A 17,789-nucleotide genomic window follows, 5' to 3' on the forward strand; every position below is an offset into this window, starting at 1 on the left:
CCAGGACGGCCGGAGAAAGGCGGAGGGAAGAAGCGGGAGGGCGAGCGCGCGGCCAGGTCTGGGCCCGCGGCGGGCTCACCTTCTAGGTAGCAGCTGGAGGACGAGGAGAGCCCCTTCTTGGATTTGCAGCCCACCAGCTTCAAGCAGATCTCCAACATTTTCCCGCGGAGGCGCCCCGCTCCAGGCTCGGCGCGCGCCCCGGGCCCCCGGCCCGCCAGGCCGCTTTAGCGCCGCCCCGCGCGCCCGCCCATGGCCGCGGCCGCGTCTCCGCTGGGCCGGGACGCGCCCGTTAACAAAGGGCCCGGGCCCGCCCCGCCCCCGCAAGCCTCCGCCGGCGCCTCGAAGCCTTAACCCGTTCCTGGCCACGGCCACCGCCTGCTAACCGCGCCCCCGCCCTCGACTGGCACTTCGCCCCTGCCCGCCCCGAACCGCCGCGGCTTTCCCGGGCCATCCCGGCCCATTTCTGTTCATCAGGGGAGCCCGTCCAGGGCCTTTGGAGGTTCTTTCTGGACGCTGGAAGCACAGTCCTGCACTTGACGCCCACCCTGGGCAGTGCAGCACTCCCGGGCACCACTTCGGAAACCTAGCGCATCTCCTTGATGGCATTAGCCGTCCCCAACCTGCCCCCCTTCTGACGAGTTCCACTGGGCGCAGTGCCAGGGCAAACCCCATGTCCCAAGAATGTTGGTGAAAATGCAGATTCCTCTGGAATTACCAGTACTAGTTATGCACATTCAGGGAGCATACTATGATTAAGGCCAACTCTGGAACGAATGGAGAGCTGCAAGGCACGGGACAACCACACAAAATACAGGACACACGGCTCAAATCAACCATCCAGGCATGGAGACAGCTGTAAACAGAGGTTGTTTAAAGTGAAGGGAAATTAGTCTCCCCATGCAGGGCCTGCATCACTTTTTTCCTCATTTTCAGCAACAGGTAACTTTCCCGCCTCTTTAGGGAGACCAGGGGATACCACTGTTTAAAATCCATTTCATTGCTATGCTGGTTCAAAGTTTTTATAACTCTAGTTAGGAATGATCATAGGCAATATTGTAACAAAGTAGCAACAATCACAATGTGTTACTGACACAAACGCAGAAATCTAGAGCAGTGGGAAGCAATCAGGAGCCAAACCACAGCCAACAATTTAATAAAATTCAACTAAGTTTCAATAACAACAGGAAAATACATTTACTTAATATTGTCTGATATCTATATTGTAACCAGCAGAAAATTTAGTTCAAGTCTTACAGCACCTAAACAGTAGGAGCTGACATGCACTGAGATCTTACCATGTGCCAGTCCCTATAGCTCCTATGTAAGAAGCATGTTATATACATCACTGCACTACATTTGCACCATGAAACTGAGGAAAATCAAATCACTGTCTTGCTTTTTCATGTGAAAAACAACGAAGAAGAAGAAGGAGGAGGAGGAGGAGGGAAAGAGAGAGAGAGAGAGAGAGAGAGAGAGAGGAAAGAAAGGAAAGGAAGAGAGTAAGAAATTGATTGATTGATTTGAGGGAGGTTGCACCTTGTCCATAGCTGGAAACAGGCAGAGATGGACTCAAAAGTGAAGGGACCAAGTCTGCCTGGCTCCAAGGATCAGGTGCCTGACTAATGGATTAGGTTGCACCATTCCCACCAAGAATCTGTCTTTCAAGTGGATCAAAGCATTGGGCTATCTGTATCTTTGATCAGATAACTCAGGTTGTCACTATAGATTTTAGAAAAAACTTTGGTTAAGAGAGCCCGGCTACTTGTTAGCCTGTCCTGTAATGATGAAAACTTGGATACCTTAGGTACACTAGGAATGGCTAAGAAACAAGATCTTCACATAAGATTCAAGACTGGACTGGACCAGACTAGTGTTTGTCACAGGGGTTTTCATGAAGGACATCATTAACTTTTCAGAGGGGTTCTGCCAATTCTGATCCATGTATGAAATGAATTTGTACTGCACTGTGTAGACCTACTGTTCGTGTCTGGTACCAGATGAGGCCTTGGAAGCACCCAAGAAGGCACTATTGGGACACTGTTCCCATCTCCTGAAGACCCAGAACTACAGGGCCACTGGGTGACAGATGCAGTGACTGGATGCTATCTAGAGGCGGGAAGACACTGTCCTGAGCGTAGTAACTGCCAAATTAAGTTTAGTGTTGTTTTGAACATTTCAACCTCCACATGTAAGCCCAAAATAACATTCAGAAGGGCGCCTCCAATACAAACAGGCTAAGAAATACAATATCTGTTGTTTAGGAAAGTTCAAGGGCCTTGGATCAGACTATGATAAAGTCTGTCATTATATAGCATTTCAGACTAAAGGGCTATATTACTTGGCAGCTTAATGCCAAGAATTATATTTTTTAAATTCTAACCATATTTTGAATACTATCCATTAATTCAGTCCCAGATATTTGTTTGTATGTGCTGTACTTTATACTGGGATATAAGCTTGTTTTTAAAGCTAATGACTATTATTAATGTCCTGTTCTTGAGTCTAAAATGATCTTATCCTCTTAAATCCTCTTAGAAATGAGTAATGCTAATAAACTGTGTCCAGATCTTTTACAATTTCTATATAAAACTATGCATACAGATCTGGCAGATACTCTGAATTAACAGCAATGAACATTGACGATATTGCCAAACTGCACACTACCAAATCAAACCAGGACTATTCTTTCCAGATCCTGCTTTTGCTGCTTTTGAAGCTAACTTGCAAGTTCCAAAAAGCACTGTGGACAAGTGAATAAAGGAATATTGCAATCATCTTAGCAAAGGGAAGAAAGGCCCAAGAAGAATTTCTCTACAACCCCACACTCAAAAAGATAAAAGAAAAGGAATGAAAAGGAAAAAACAAAGGAAGAAATTAAAAGACTATCAGCTAATTTGTGATGTGATGTTGCAATTTAGTTGTTTGGAAAAGAAACTTAATTTGCACCTAATATGAGCCAGACACTCATAAGCCCTCACTGCGAGCCTATTAATTTTGTATAGTTTAATTCCATTTTACTGGTAAGGAAACTGAGGGAAGGGACAAGAGGGGAAGTTCATATGGGTAGGAGGTAGCAAGGCAGATAATTCTTGAACTTTACAGAATTGCACAAAATTTCCAACTTAAGTGAAAGATGAATAATATGAACAAATCCAAGATGAAATCAAAATCAATAACTGTTGGGAAAATATGTCTTAAAAGAAAATAATGTGGCTGGGTGTGGTGGCGCATGCCTATAATCCCAGAGGCTGGGGCATGAACATTGCTAGTTCAAAGCCAACCTCGGCAATTTAGGAAGGCCCTGAGCAACTCAGTAAGACCCTGTCTCAAAATAAAATATAAAAAGGGCTGGGGGCTGAGGATATAGCTCAGCTGATAAAGTGTTTGCCTTGCATGCACAAGGCCATGAGCTCAATCCCCAGCACCAGGGGTGGGGGTGGGGTGCTGGGGCTATAGCTCAGTTAAGGGCCCCTGGGTAAAATCCTGGTCGAAAAAAAAAAAAAAAATCAGGGAATTACAAATATTGTAAAACATATTAAGAATATTAAGAAAGAATAAAAATCCTTAGCTACATCAAACCTGTGTTCTGATCAATGTTTTTAAAGTTTGGTGCATGAACAACCTATTGTGACTCACCTGAACTGCCTGCTTAAATGCACACCTATGATCCCTAGCCCACAACATCAGAGTATGTGGACTGAGTGCTTTAAGCTGGCTGGATGATGGATGTGTGTATGTGAGGTAGAAAACTGGTTTGGAAGAGAGCAGGGATGCTCCTTGTTTTCACTGGTAACAGGGCAAACAGAAATAGATATTTCTAAAATTTATTCATTTGAAAGTAATTTCCGAATGTAAGAAATGTGTAACTTCAGAACAAGTTGTCAAAAGCACACTTTTCTCTGAAGAGATTAGGAGATTGATTTTTTTTTTAATTTGGAATTCATCTCTCTTTAAAAAAAGAGGTGGGGGGCAGGGGCCCCCAGCACAGCAGGGGAAGGAGGCAGGATTCAGGTGCAGAAGCTCCACTCAACAGTAAGACTGGGGTGGGAGCGTGGGTGGGAGGGAGACGGGCAAATCTGAGATGAGGCCTGGCTGGGATCCCATGATCAGATGACCCCAGGTTTCACTAACTCCAGCTAGTAGCTTGGTGAGAACAGCACAGGTACTGAGACACACGCATTTGATTTCGTATGTACAGGCTAACAAAGCCCACTGCCTCTGACTGTGCAAGGCCTCAGGTTCCCCACTCTGTCCTGCGTGTTTCTGACTAAAGGACAAGATAGCTTCAAAGATTATACAACCATGTCCATTTTTGCCACTGTGTAAGAACACATATGCATCCCTTTAAGTCTCAAATTTTTCAATTTTTAGCACTATTTGTTGGTCTTGAGTTACATGTCACGGAGGCCTGTGACTAGCCTGGGCAAGCCAGGCAATGGGAAGCAGCCCAATGGAGATGGAATGAGCTGTGGCATCACCCAAGCCTCATTCTGAGCCTAGATCTGCCACCCACCATAGCAACTTATCCCGCCCTGAGCCTTTGTTTTCCCATCTGCAGCATGGGAAGTGATGCTAAGTGTGGCCATCTCACTGGGGTTTGAAGATTAGAAATAACAAATACCGTATGGGGCTGGGGATGTAGCTCAGTTGGTAGAGTGCTTGCCTCACATGCACAAGGTCCTGGGTTCAATCCCCAGCACCACACACACACACACACACAAAAAAAAAAAAAAAAAAAAAAANGATTTTATTTGTTCTCTTTTATTGCCTATGTCTTTGTCTTTATATTCTACATTCTGACTATTCTAGAATATTTTTCAAGCCTTCTGTTTGAATTAAAAAAAATTTTTTTTAGATGTTGATGAACCTTTATTTTATTCATTTATTTATATGTGGTGCTGAGAATTGAATCCAGTGCCTCACACATGCTAGGCAAGCATTCTACCACTGAGCCACAACCCCAGCCCCTTCTGTTTGAATTTAAATTTTGGCTATAATGTTTTAAATGGTAAAGCGCTCATTCTGACTGCTGTTGTTTTAGTAGTGTCCTATTGTTTGGTGTTTGTGATCTCTCTGTCCAAGGATAGCAAATAGTTGCTTTGAACACCTCCTGCTTCCTGCACTGTCTTTATTTCCACCGGCTTCCTATTTTCTGTGTTTTGTTGCACTCTCTCAGTTACAGACTTCTCTAGTGTCTGGGTATCCAGTCACTGTACAGGAGTAAGAACTAAAAACACAACTGCAAGTGCTCAACACGAAAGGGGCATGATGCCTGGCAGACTCTGATGAGATGCAAATGGTGAACTAGATTTTTAATCAGCCTTTTCTGTAGGATGATTCTTTTTTTTTCCTTCTCCTTAGAAAATAATATTTCAGGCTAGATGCAGTGACACATGCCTATAATCCCAGCGGTTTGGGAGGCTGAAACAGGAGGATCTCGAGTTCAAAGCCAGCCTTAGCAAGAGCAAGGTGCTAAGCAACTCAGAGAGACCCTGTCTCTAAATAAAATACAAAATAGGGCTGGGGATGGGCTCAGTGGTCGAGTGCCTGAGTTGAATCTCTGGTACTGCCCCTCCCCCAAAAAGGAAAATAATATTTCAATCTTATCTTTGTTAGGGCTCTGGCTAGCAGATACCAGAAGAGAGGCTAAGAACTAAAAACAAACAAATCCCCACTAGCCCAGCGCATTTTTTTCAGCCAATTGCTTCATCTTGACCCATGCTGGAGGTGAGGCTCCTGTGTCTAGAGCCTTAAAAGATACTTCCCTAGTCTCAGGGAGGAGAGGAGGACAGGTGGTCAGCTGGATGCACAGGGTGGGGAGCAGCTTGAAGGATGGAAATGTCCCTTGAGCAGACTTTCACAGATCTCTTGGGCTCACCCCTGTTTGGGTACCAACACCTCTAATGCCTGAACTTTCCTCCAGTCCCTATGAGCACAGTGGCTCACTTTTTATCAAGGGCTCTTTCAGAAAAAGTTAGCCTTGGGCATCTTCAGTGCCACTAACTCTTCTCCCACTCTTCTGACTGCCTTTCATTTCCCAGAACCTGCCGAGCTTTCTACTCCAGTTGAGTCTCTTTGGGTTCCTTTGTCTTATGCACATTCACTTTTTAAAAAATCTTTTTGTAGCTAATTTAGTGGGGCTGAGGGAGACAATGGAGATAAATACAGAGCTCCCACCTTTAATCATTTTTAATCAGTTGACACTGTGGCACATAAAGATAAAATAATTTGTATGTACTAGGGCACTCAGCAGGTTAAGAGGAGAATCTGGTTAAAAAAAATCCAAATCTCCAGATTCACAATACATGACATTTACCATGTACCTAGAATAAGAATTGACAGATACCAGGCTGAAAAAACGATTTAAAAATTATAAACTACAGGTCTCAAATCTTAATTTTGTGGATGGTCAGGAAATGAACCACCAAACCCTGAATTATTAAATCCACTTACAATACTGAACCTTTAAGTTTAATTATAAGCAAAAATATTATTAAACAAAAGTAGTTTGGAATATTCTTATTAAACTCTAAGTGCTGAATTCAACTTAAAGAGATTCTGAATGGTTTTGTGATATGTCTGTGTCCCTTTATGATGCTTAACTTTTGCAATAAGTGCCAAATAATGTTGTTTTAAGTCACCAAAAGTCGTTTTTGTTTCTAGTCTGATAATAAGTGAAGATTAAGATCTCTATAAAACAAATAAAAAATAGCTACATGATGACTTTGTTGCAATCAAAAACAGTAATAGTTTGAAAAACCTACAGGCTTCCAATTATCATCTGTGCAACAGATGAACTGGAGCACACTAAGAAACAATTGATAATAGGAAACGCCCACACACTGGTTATTAACATGCAATCTCTCTTGGTTTTCAAACATGGGCACTGAGCTTGGCTTTCTGAAGTTGTCTTGACTTTGAAGTTGGTAAAGCAACAGTTAATCTTTTTCCTCCCTTTCTCTAAGACTAAAAGAATCCGCAGAGCGCACAGACCAGGCCGGGATCACATTACCTTTGGGGGTGGGGAAGAAGGCAGCGGGAGGGGAGGGCAGAGAGAAGGCTGGAAGGAAAGAAAAGCTGGCTAACCCTCCCTGCAGTGCAAAACCCAGCAGGGACTCGGAGGAGTCCATGTTTATCCAAGTTATCTCTGGGCAGCTGAGCTGGGCTGTGAAGTACTGGATGCTTTGGTATCCGACCCTCTCAGTGGCCTGTGGTTGTGCTGGGGAAAGCAAAGTTCTTGGTAATTATTTACCAAAGCTTGGAACCCTAGAAATGAAACATTAAAGAAGAGCTCATGTTTGCTTCTTCAAAATGTTTAGCACCCATTTGTTTTGTTGTCGAGGTTTTAAACACACACACAAAACACATGGAATCAGATTTCCTCCCTGCACTTGTTAGAAATCCCTGCTCTCCTAGAGAAGCCATGGCATCTCTGAAGTCAGACAGCACTGCAATTGCTTCTTCCTTAAAGTAACAGATTCTGCATGTCCATCCAGAACTACTATGACCTGACTGGGGATAGAAGGGCCACCTGCTGCTAGCTGTGGAGAGACTGTCCAGAGGTCTTTGCTGAGGGCAGGAGGAGGGCCAGGTTGGGGGTCCTGTGTCCCCTTGAGAAGAAAAGTACAAAACAGAGCTTTGGTGCAAAGCCACCAGGGCAGGAACCACCCTCTGGTTTGATACCCTTCCTATAACTGCTATAGAAGTTCTATGCCCTACAGCAACTCCCAAAGCAGACTTAACCTCAAAGTTACATTCACATATCCCGAGTGTGATGCTTTATTTTATGTATCAACTGGATGGCATGATGGCTGGATATCAGCTTAAACCTTAGTTCTGGGTGTGTCTGGGAGGGTGCGTTGAGAAGAGGCCAGCATTTGCATGGGTGGGCTGCGAGAGGGGGCCCTGCTGCGGTGTGGGCAGACCTCCCTTCCTCGGCCTGGCTGCCTGAGAGGGGACATCCACCCCCCTGGCCCTTAAGACTCCCTGGAATCCATGCCACTGCCTTGGGCTCTCAGCCTCCCCACTGCACTATGACCAGCTCTCCTGGGTCCCCAGCTTGCAGGTGGCAGCAGTAGGATTCTCTCATTGTCTCCTGAGTCAATACCTTGAAACCTCTCCAGAGATGAAGGCTGTGGTTACCTACCTGTCCTCCTGCCCCACCCTAAACTCCTCCCATGACCTGGCCCTGCTAAGGCCACATAAAAGTCAGATCCTCGTGGTAGCCTGCCACCATTTTGCTCCTGAAGGTGTGCCCCTCCAGTGCTCCATAAGGCATGGCTGCTCATGAGGTCTGCCTTTCTTTTCTTTTTTTCTTTTTGTATTCTCTTTCATGTGCTTTCATTTAGTTCCCTGACAGGGAAATGGGATGTTTTAGGGGTTCTTTTTGCCCTTCCCCATTCCAACAAGCCTCCAGTTTTTTCTCTCTCCATGAGATAAAAACTAGTTTGAGCCAACTTTCTGCCATTTTGTTCCTGCATGCAATGCTGGCCTCCTCACTCCTCCGAGAGGGAAGACCCCTCCCAGGCTCTCCCAGAGGTACTCTGCCCCAGACCCTCCCCTCTGGCCCACCTGGACCCCAGGAGTCCCCTACCATTGAGACTGGAGAGAAGATGTTCTCTCACTCTCCAGTGGAACTCTCCGCTGATGGAAGACTATCAGGGGACGCCCTGATGGCCACCACCACCCCGGTCAGACCTCTCCAGCACGGGAGCTACCCAGTCCCTTCCACGGACTCCCCCTTAGCTTGCCTTATTGCTCATCCAAAACCCTGGGTTCCTCTACCAATATGGCCACAATCTAAATCAGACAACCTAAGTCCATGGCCCGAATTAGGAATTTGTGACGTTTGATCCCAAAATCCTCCAAGATTTGACAATTTCCTCCAACGAAATGGTAAATGGCCTGAGGCTTCCTACCTCCAAGCTTTTTTAACCCTCTGCTCAAAGCCCTCATTATGCCATCCTTGTTCTGCTCTACAATTATCGCCTCATTCTGTTCCGTGAGTCCTCTAGAACTTGCCCTAAGATCTGGCCTTACCCTTGGGTGTTCAATGCACACATCGTCCCAGAACAGAAACTACAGTCCCCAGCCCCTCTTGCAGCAAGGCACTACCAGGGGACTAGGTTCTCACCATCCGAATGTGAACAAAAGTAATGTCTATAATTCTCGGTCAGGTTCATAAAAGGAATGGGCATGTGCTCCCTCCTCTTTGCATGTCCCCTGCCTACAAGGGGCCTGATAGCCAGGATGGCCAATATGGATCCAGAGGTTGAAGTCATGTCTTAAAAGGGTGATAGGATGGAAGGTGTCTGACCTGTGGAGCCACTGAGCCCACTCGGGGCGGCTAATGACAGCCTGGCACAGGAGAGAGAAACAAGCACCTCACCTGTTCAAATCACTGGAATTTGGGGCTATCATGACAACCATTTAGACCTTATGGTAACAGCAGTAAAAAAAAAAAAAAAAAGAACCAGTTCTGGGGCTGGAGTTGTAGCTCAGTGGTAGAGCGCTTGCCTCGTATGCGCGAGGCCCTGGGTTCAATTCTCAGCACCACATAAAAATAAATAAATAAAAATGAAGATATTGTGTCCATCTACAACTAAAAAAAATATATATATTTTTTAAAAACCCAGTTTTAATTTACATGAATCTAAGAATTCTCCAAATCAAGTTTATTTTCTACCTCTAATAAAAATTGTTAATTGGAGTTTTTTTAAATGGTCGTGTCACTTTTAGAAAATGAGAAACTGCAGGGCTGGGCTGGGGCTCAGCGGTAGAACACTCACTTGGCACACGCAAGGCCCTGGGTTCAATACTCAGCACCACATAAAAATAAATAAACAAAATAAAGGTATTGTGTCCAACTATTAGAAAGAAAGAAAGAAAGAAAGAAAGAAAGAAAGAAAGAAAGAAAGAAAGAAAGAAAGAAAGAAAGAAAGAAAGAAAGAAAGAAAGAAAGAAAGAAAGAAAGAAAGAAAGAAAGAAAGAAAGAAAGAAAGAAAGAAAGAAAGAAAGAAAGAAAGAAAGAAAGAAAGAAAGAAAGAAAGAAAGAAAGAAAGAAAGAAAGAAAGAAAGAAAGAAAGAAAGAAAGAAAGAAAGAAAGAAAGAAAGAAAGAAAGAAAGAAAGAAAGAAAGAAAGAAAGAAAGAAAGAAAGAAAGAAAGAAAGAAAGAAAGAAAGAAAGAAAGAAAGAAAGAAAGAAAGAAAGAAAGAAAGAAAGAAAGAAAGAAAGAAAGAAAGAAAGAAAGAAAGAAAGAAAGAAAGAAAGAAAGAAAGAAAGAAAGAAAGAAAGAAAGAAAGAAAGAAAGAAAGAAAGAAAGAAAGAAAGAAAGAAAGAAANAAAAAAAAAAAAAAAAAAAAAAAAAAAAAAAAATCCGTGTGTTCTTCATGTACCTATGAAGAGCTTGTATCAACAAGACAGTATAACAGACCAATTAAAAAATAGGCAAAATATCTGAGTTGATATATAACGAAAGAAGTAATACAAATGGCTAAATAGCACATGAACATTTGTGCAGCATGGACATTCAAGAAATGGAACCTAAAGAGGAAGGAGACAAGGAGGGAGGAGGGGAGGGAAAGGAGAGGAACAAGACTGACCACATGATCCCAGCATCATGTATAATTATAATGTGCCAATAAAAGAGGGATGAATAAATAACAAATGACATCTGTCTTGTGCTATTACCCTTTCAATCATTTAAACATACACAGACTGTCATTACATAATCACTGTTTGTTAAAATGTGGGTGCTTGGTTTCATGATGTTAAACTGGATCCAAAAAGGATGACATGCCATGGAAACGGACTTGTTACCTACCGATTAGCACAGTGTCAGTAAGATGACTTCTACCCAATTAGAAAGACAGAGAGAGAGAGATGGAAACCAGGGCCCTAGAAAGAGTGGAAACTACTGTCATAATGAGATCTATGATTTCATATCTATTCCAAAGGCAGTAATAAAAACAACAGATACAACCCAGTGCTGTCAAAGCTGTAAAGAAATAGGAAGGCTCATGTCTTGCTGGTGGGAATGTAGTCACTTTCAGAAAGAACACCCTTTTTTCTTTTTGTGGTACTGGGGGATTAAACCCAGAAGTACTTCACCACTGAGCCACATGCCCAGCTCTTTCTATTTTTAATTTTGAAACAGGGTCTCCCTAAGTTTTCCAGGCTGGCCTTGAACTTGTAAATCTCCTGCCTGGTACCTCCTACCAGGGTCTCCTCCCGAGTACCTGGTATTACAGGCATATATACCACTGCCCCGGGTGAAATATGCACTTTCTTAAAAAGCCAAATATGGGCTGGGGTTGTACTCAGTGGTAGATTGCTCACCTTGCATGTGGAAGGCACTGGGTTTGATCCTCAGCACTACATAAAAATAACATAAAGGTATTGTGTCCATCTACAACTAAAAAAAAATATTTAAAAAAAAAGTTAAACATAAAACTTACTGTAACACCCATAATTCAATTCCTAAGAATCGCACCAGGAGAAATGAAAACACATATCCACATGAAGACATACATAAATGCTCACACAGCATGGCCCCAAACTAGAAACAGTCCAAATGCCCATCAACTGGTGAATAAATAAACAAAATGCACATCTGAACAATGGAATAATATTCAACAATAAAAAGAAATGAGGCACTATATATGCTACAATACAGACAGACCTCAAAAAAATACTAAGAGAGAAAAAAAACTAGTCACAAAAGACTACATAGTGCATAAAACTCCATTCATACAATAATGCACAGAAGACAATTCTATAGACAGCAAGAAAATTAGTGTTACCACACTCATACATTGCTGGTGGGACTGCAGATTGGTGCAACCAATCCAGAAAGCAGTATGGAATTCCTTGGAAAACTGGGAATGGAACCACCATTTGACCCAGCTATCCCACTCCTCCATCTATACCCAAAGGACTTAAAAACAGCACACTATAGGGATGCAGCCACATCAATGTTTATAGCAGCACAATTCACAATAGCTAAACCATGGAACCAACCTAGATGCCCTTCAGTGATGAATGAATAAAGAAAATTTGGTATATATACACAATGGAATATTATTCAGCATTAGAAGAGAATAAAATCATGGCATTTGCAGGTAAATGGATGGAGTTAGAGAAGATAATGCTAAGTGAAGTTAGCCAATCCCAAAAAACCAAATGCCAAATGTTTTCTCTGATATAAGGAGAATGACTCATAGTGGGGATGGGGGGTGGAGCATGGAAGGATTAGAGAACTCTAGATAGAGCAAAGAGGAGGGAGAGGAAGTGAGGGGTCAAGGGAGCAGGAAAGACAGTGGAATGAGATGGATATCATTACCCTGAGTACATGTATGAAGACGTGAATGATGTGACTCTACTTTGTGTACAACCATACACATGAAATATTGTGCTCTACATGTGTAATATGAATTGAATGGCATTCTGTCATATATAACAAATTAGAATGAATTTAAACAATCAGTATTGCCTGGTGGGAGCAGGACTAACTGTGGCGGGGCAGAAGGGATTCTTTGAGGATGATGGAAATGCTCTAAAAGCGGAGTTTGGTTAAGGTGCACGCTTTACACACTTACTAGAGACCACTGAATTACACATTAAAATGGTAAATTTTCTGGCATGCAAATTAGATATCAGTAAAACCGCTAATAAAAAAGGGAAAATAGCAATGTGTACTCTGATTCTGATATCCTTTTATGATGTCACACAAAGGAGTAGAGATGCTCCAAGTCACCTGCTCAGTCAGCGCCAGGCCAGGCCGTGCGTGCTGCCGGTGCTTGGTGTACTCAGACACGTTCTGACAAGAGCCATGTTCCATTCCCCACCAACTCTGACGCTCCCAACACCCAACCAACAGATTCCCACTGCGGAGTGTGTGTGAGGGAGGGCTGCGTGAGGACGGGGTGCTCCAGAGCCAGAGCAGGGAGAGAAACCTCGGGCTGGGTACAGTACAGCCCTCGGGCTGGGCAGCATGGCACACTCCTGGGATTCCCAGCTACTGGAATCCCAGGCTGAGGTGGGAGGACCACTAACTTAAGGCCAGCCTCGGCAACTCAGTGAGACCCTGTCTCAAAGTAAAATGAGATTTTAAAAAAGGGCCTGGATGCAGGTCAGTGTAGGGCATTTACCTGGCATAGACGAGACCCTGGGTTCAATCCCCAGGATCCCCTCACACATGTACACAAATGATGCCTGAGAAAGCCAGTCATTTGGCACAGATGAGGCTGGAATGCATGAACCACCCCTCTCATTCACAGGAAGCATGTGGACACTCTCCTGGGGGCACCTGCAGCCTTCTCAAAGGCACCAAGGGATGCCCATTTGAGCATTCCAAATATGCACACCCTGTGAACAGCACAGTCCCAACTGTTACATCTCTACTGGAAACCAGGTGTCATAGGGACTAGCTGGGGATCAAAATATTTAGAATATTTAAGAGCTGTTGCAGGAAAGTTTCTAGGTAGTAAATATTATGCTTACAAAGTGCTGAGAAGGAAAAGCAATCAATTAAATATTGGGATTATTAACAATAAATATTTCATGAATCATAAGGTAACAATAAACAAAGGGGTTGTAAAAATGAACCCACGGATAGTTCTCAATATTGTCCAGCCTTCTCCTTTCCACTTTCTCATTTGATCTCCAAAACAACTCAGGGGAAGTAGAAGGGAATGACTCTTATTTCCATAAAGCAGCAGTGGCTGAAGCCCACCAAAACAGAGTCACACCAGGCAGGAGGGGTGGGAGAAGCTGAGAGCCCCCAATGCCTAAAACATGCCCAGGATAACATGCTCATCCAGGATGTCTGCACAACAGAAATCACACTGTAAGGAGCACTCTGAGAAGCAAGCACCCAGAGAGCATGAGCTAACTTGGACAGCAGATAACCCACCTGCCACCTTATCCTTCTGCCCCTTCTGCAAGTAGCAGAAGGTAGCTGGCGATCAGGGTGACAGTGAGGTCCTGCAGACTGCAGGGAGCCTATATAAGCCCTCACAGAAGCACAGCTCCTGGAGGGAGAGAGGCACTCTGGGAAGCAAGGCTCAGAGACCCCCTGAGGCCTGCTACCACTGCAGGAGCATTCTCCCCCAGTGCTGCTGAGGGCGACACCTAAGGGAGGGGAAGAAACACCCAAGGAGGCACTCTCCTGGCCACATCGGCTGCTCTGCTATCACCGCGAAACCCGCGAAACCCGCAGCCACTCTGGTTCGAGCTACCTGCCTCCGATCATCAATCATCCAGAGACCACCTCGGTGGCCAAGAGACCAAGAGACGTCGTGCAGTTGGTGGAACGTGGTCTGTTCTGTCTGAGGGACTGCTGGCTGGGAGGAATGGGATAGTCCACTCTGTGAGTACTAAGAGTGTGTTCAGCCTAACTGCATGTGAAACGCACCTGGCTCAGGCGAGTTCCTCTGACAGCGCTGAGACACACTAGGATAGAATCAGAGATAGCTGCAGAGTAAAGAAAAGCAGAGCTGGGCACAGTGGGGCCAGCAACTCAGGAGGCTGAGGCAGGAGGATCCCGAGTTTGAGGCTAGCCTGGGCAACTTAGCAAGACGCTGTCACAAAGTAAAAAATAAAAAAGGCTGTGGATATGACTCGGTGGTAAAGCACCCCCTGGGTTCTGTCCCCAGTACTGTGAAAAAAAAAAAAAAAAAAAAACCCAAACCAACAAAAGGAAAGTGGATCTGTCTCTTCACTCTTGGACTCACTGGCTGGGGTACTGTACAAAATCCTTGGCTCCTCATCACAGACTTGGGAATGGAGATAAAGACGGCAAAAGAAAAGGAGCCCAGCTTCCTGGCCTAGGGGTGTGCAGTCTTGGGGGGGGGATGCAGCACAGAGATGACGAAGGTGGGAAACACTCAATCATAAATGTGTGGTCAGGGGCCAGAAGAAGACGTTGCTTCTGTCCAGCCTTCTCCTTTCCACTTTCTCACTGATCTCCAAAAGGGGAATAGAAGGGAATGACTCTTATCTCCGAGGCTGTCAGGAAGGGCTTCCTAGGACAGGAGCCAGTGCTATGACTTGAATGTGTCCCCCAAAAGGTAGTGGTAGAAACTTAACCCCTGGCGCAACAGTGTTGGAAGGCGGGGCCTCGAGGGAAGTGCTGAAGTCCTAAGGGCTCCACCCTCACGGATGAGAAAGGGCATGAGAAAGGGCACCAGGCGCTCAGCTCCATCTCGCTCACTCACATACTCTCCCTTTTGCCTTGGGATGATATAGCAAGAAGCCCTCACCAGAGGCCGGGCCTTCGGTTTTAGACTTCCTAGATTCCAGAGCCATGAGCCAAAATAACCTCCTGTTCATTATAAATTATCCCATCTGTGGTATTTTGTTAGAGCAACTCAAAATAGACAAACAGTAAAGCAGAAATATGCAAGTCTTTCTTTTTACCATTTTCCTTTCAGAATTTAGAAATCAATTAAGGGCATACAAGTGACACATACATGTATACACAAGCTGAGCTGATTTTCCACAAAGGTCCAAAGGCAATTGAATGGGAAAAGGTTAGTTTTTTGAACAAATGGTGCTCAGACATTGGATATCCACGTGCAAAATGATGACTCTGAATCAACACTTCGTATAATATGTAAAATTTAATGCAAAATGGATTATAAGCTCAGAAGTCAAATAAAAACTTATAATAGGGGCTGGAGATGTGGCTCAATCGGTAGCGCACTTGCCTGGCATGCGTGCGGCCCAGGTTCGATCCTCAGCACCACATACAAAGATGTTGTGTCCGCCAAGAACTAAAAAATAAATAAATATTAAAAAAAAAAAAAAAACTTATAATACTTATAGAAACTTAAGAAAAATAGGTGGGATGGCACACACCTGAAATCCCAGAGGCTGAGGCAGGAGGATCACAAGTTTGAGACCAGCCTGGGCAAGTTAGTATGATCTTGTCTCAAAAAAAAAAAAAAAAAAAAAAAAGACTGGGGACGGAGCTCAGTAGTAAAGTGCCCTTGGTTTCAATCCCCAGTGAAGGAAGGAAGAAAGGAAGGAGGGAAGGAAATTGATAAATTGTACTTCTTTAAAATTCTAAAGTTCTGCTCTTCTAAAAACACTGTTAAAAGAATGAAAAGGCAAATCACATAGTGGGAGAAAGTAACCTGGCAAGAATGTCACAAATGATATGAACACAAACCGGCACAAATTGCTGATGGGATGACAAAAGGAGAATATATACTCACTCTGTAGAACTCTGCAGTTTGTTATCACATGACCTAGCAATTCCATTCTATTTACCTAAGACAAATGAAAATCATGTTGACACATGAAACTTGTTTGTGGATATTTATAGTGGGTTTATTCATGATAAAAAAAAACTGGAAACAATTTAAATGTAGTTCAGTGGGTGAACGAGTAAATATATTGTGGCACATAATACAATGGAATATTACTCAGCAATGAAAAGGAATGGACCACTGATTACATACAACAAGGATGACTTATAAATGCATTCTGGCTCAAAAGATGACATACTTTATAATATTATTCATATGGTATTCTGTAATGGGCAAAATTCTAAGCACCAGAAACTGAGCAGCAGTTGCTATGGTTAGAAGGATGGGTTGACAACAAAAGGATAAAGAAAATATAGAGGTCATGGAATGGTTCTATGATTTGTCTGGTAGCTAGTTACATAACTGTATTCATTGTCAAAATGGGTAAATTATACTGTGCATAAATTCAGTGAACTAAAAGGCAAGACAATGGAAATCAAATTATTGAGCCTGAGCATAAGGGACCTATAGAACACTACCAAATGGACCAATATTTGTATTAAGGGGGTCCCACAAGGAGAAGAGACAAAGGGAATATTTGAAGAAATAATGGCCAAAGACTTCCCAAATTTGATGAAAGACATGAATATAAATGCCGCAGTCTGGCTGGGCACAAAATAACCGAGCAGCCACGAGGCACTTGTAGGTTCAAACAGGAACTACTTTATTGCCCGAACTCTCACCCGCACTCCACGCAAGCTTCCGGGGAAATCTCCCAGCCTCCCCGGAGGCCGCAAGAACTCAACAGGAACTCTGCGAGAACTCAAAAGTAGCAGGGGCGCCCAAGGCAGCAGGAGCCGCCCTATTGCCGGATTGCAGGGGTCTATATACAACTGAATACACAGCCTGTTTCAATCCAGCCATCATCCAGTCACAGCCATTTACACAGCTTAATTTAATTATCATCATCTTAATGGCTTGCGCTGGTGTCACCTCTCAACCACTCCTTCTGGCAATGCCAGGCGCCATCCTGACTGGCTGTGGCTCTCAACATATAAATATCCAAGAAGCTCAATGAGTGCCAAGTAGGATGAATAGAGACCCACACTGAGATACACTCTAATCAAATCATCAAACACCAAAGACAATCAGAAAATCTTGAAAGCAGTAGAAGAAACACTGTGTCATATAGAAGGGATTCTCAATAAGATCACGAGTAGACTTCTCATCATAAACTCGGAGGCCAGAAGCCAGTGGGCTAAAATGTTCAAAGTGCTAAAGAAAAAAACAATCAAACAAGATTCTGTGTCTGGCAAAAATATCCTTCAAAAATGAGGAGGAAGCTGGGTGCAGTGGTGTATGCCTATAATCCCAGCAATTTGGGAGGCCGAGGATTATGAGTTCAAAGCCGGCCTCAGCAGATTAACAGCTCAGTGAGACCCTGCCTCTAAATAAAATAGGGCTGGGGATGTGGCTCAGTAGTGAGTGCCCCTGAGTTCAATCCCTGGTACCCACCCCCCCCCAAAAAAAAAAAAAAAA

At 43.8% G+C, this 17,789-nt stretch overlaps 1 protein-coding gene and 1 non-coding gene across 4 annotated transcripts in view; one reads left to right on the forward strand and one right to left on the reverse strand.

The window, feature by feature from the left end:
• Abl1 (ABL proto-oncogene 1, non-receptor tyrosine kinase) overlaps window positions 1-17,789 on the reverse strand; it is a 121,711-nt gene that overhangs the window by 40,418 nt on the left and 63,504 nt on the right. Inside the window, exon 1 of one of the 3 annotated variants that reach the window (XM_015497431.2) lies at window positions 80-258. The exons of the other annotated variants lie outside the window; for them this stretch is intronic. Coding sequence (XP_015352917.1) covers window positions 80-158 — 79 coding nt within the window. The 5' untranslated portion in view covers window positions 159-258. Of the gene's footprint in view, window positions 1-79; window positions 259-17,789 lie in introns of those variants that run through there. 3 annotated transcript variants of the gene reach the window in all.
• On the forward strand, window positions 4,633-4,706 carry Trnav-cac. The gene has a single exon. It is a non-coding gene; the product is annotated as a tRNA-Val (tRNA).

This window comes from Marmota marmota, unplaced genomic scaffold (genome assembly GCF_001458135.2).
Source record: "Marmota marmota marmota unplaced genomic scaffold, marMar, whole genome shotgun sequence".
Classification (NCBI taxonomy): domain Eukaryota; kingdom Metazoa; phylum Chordata; class Mammalia; order Rodentia; family Sciuridae; genus Marmota; species Marmota marmota.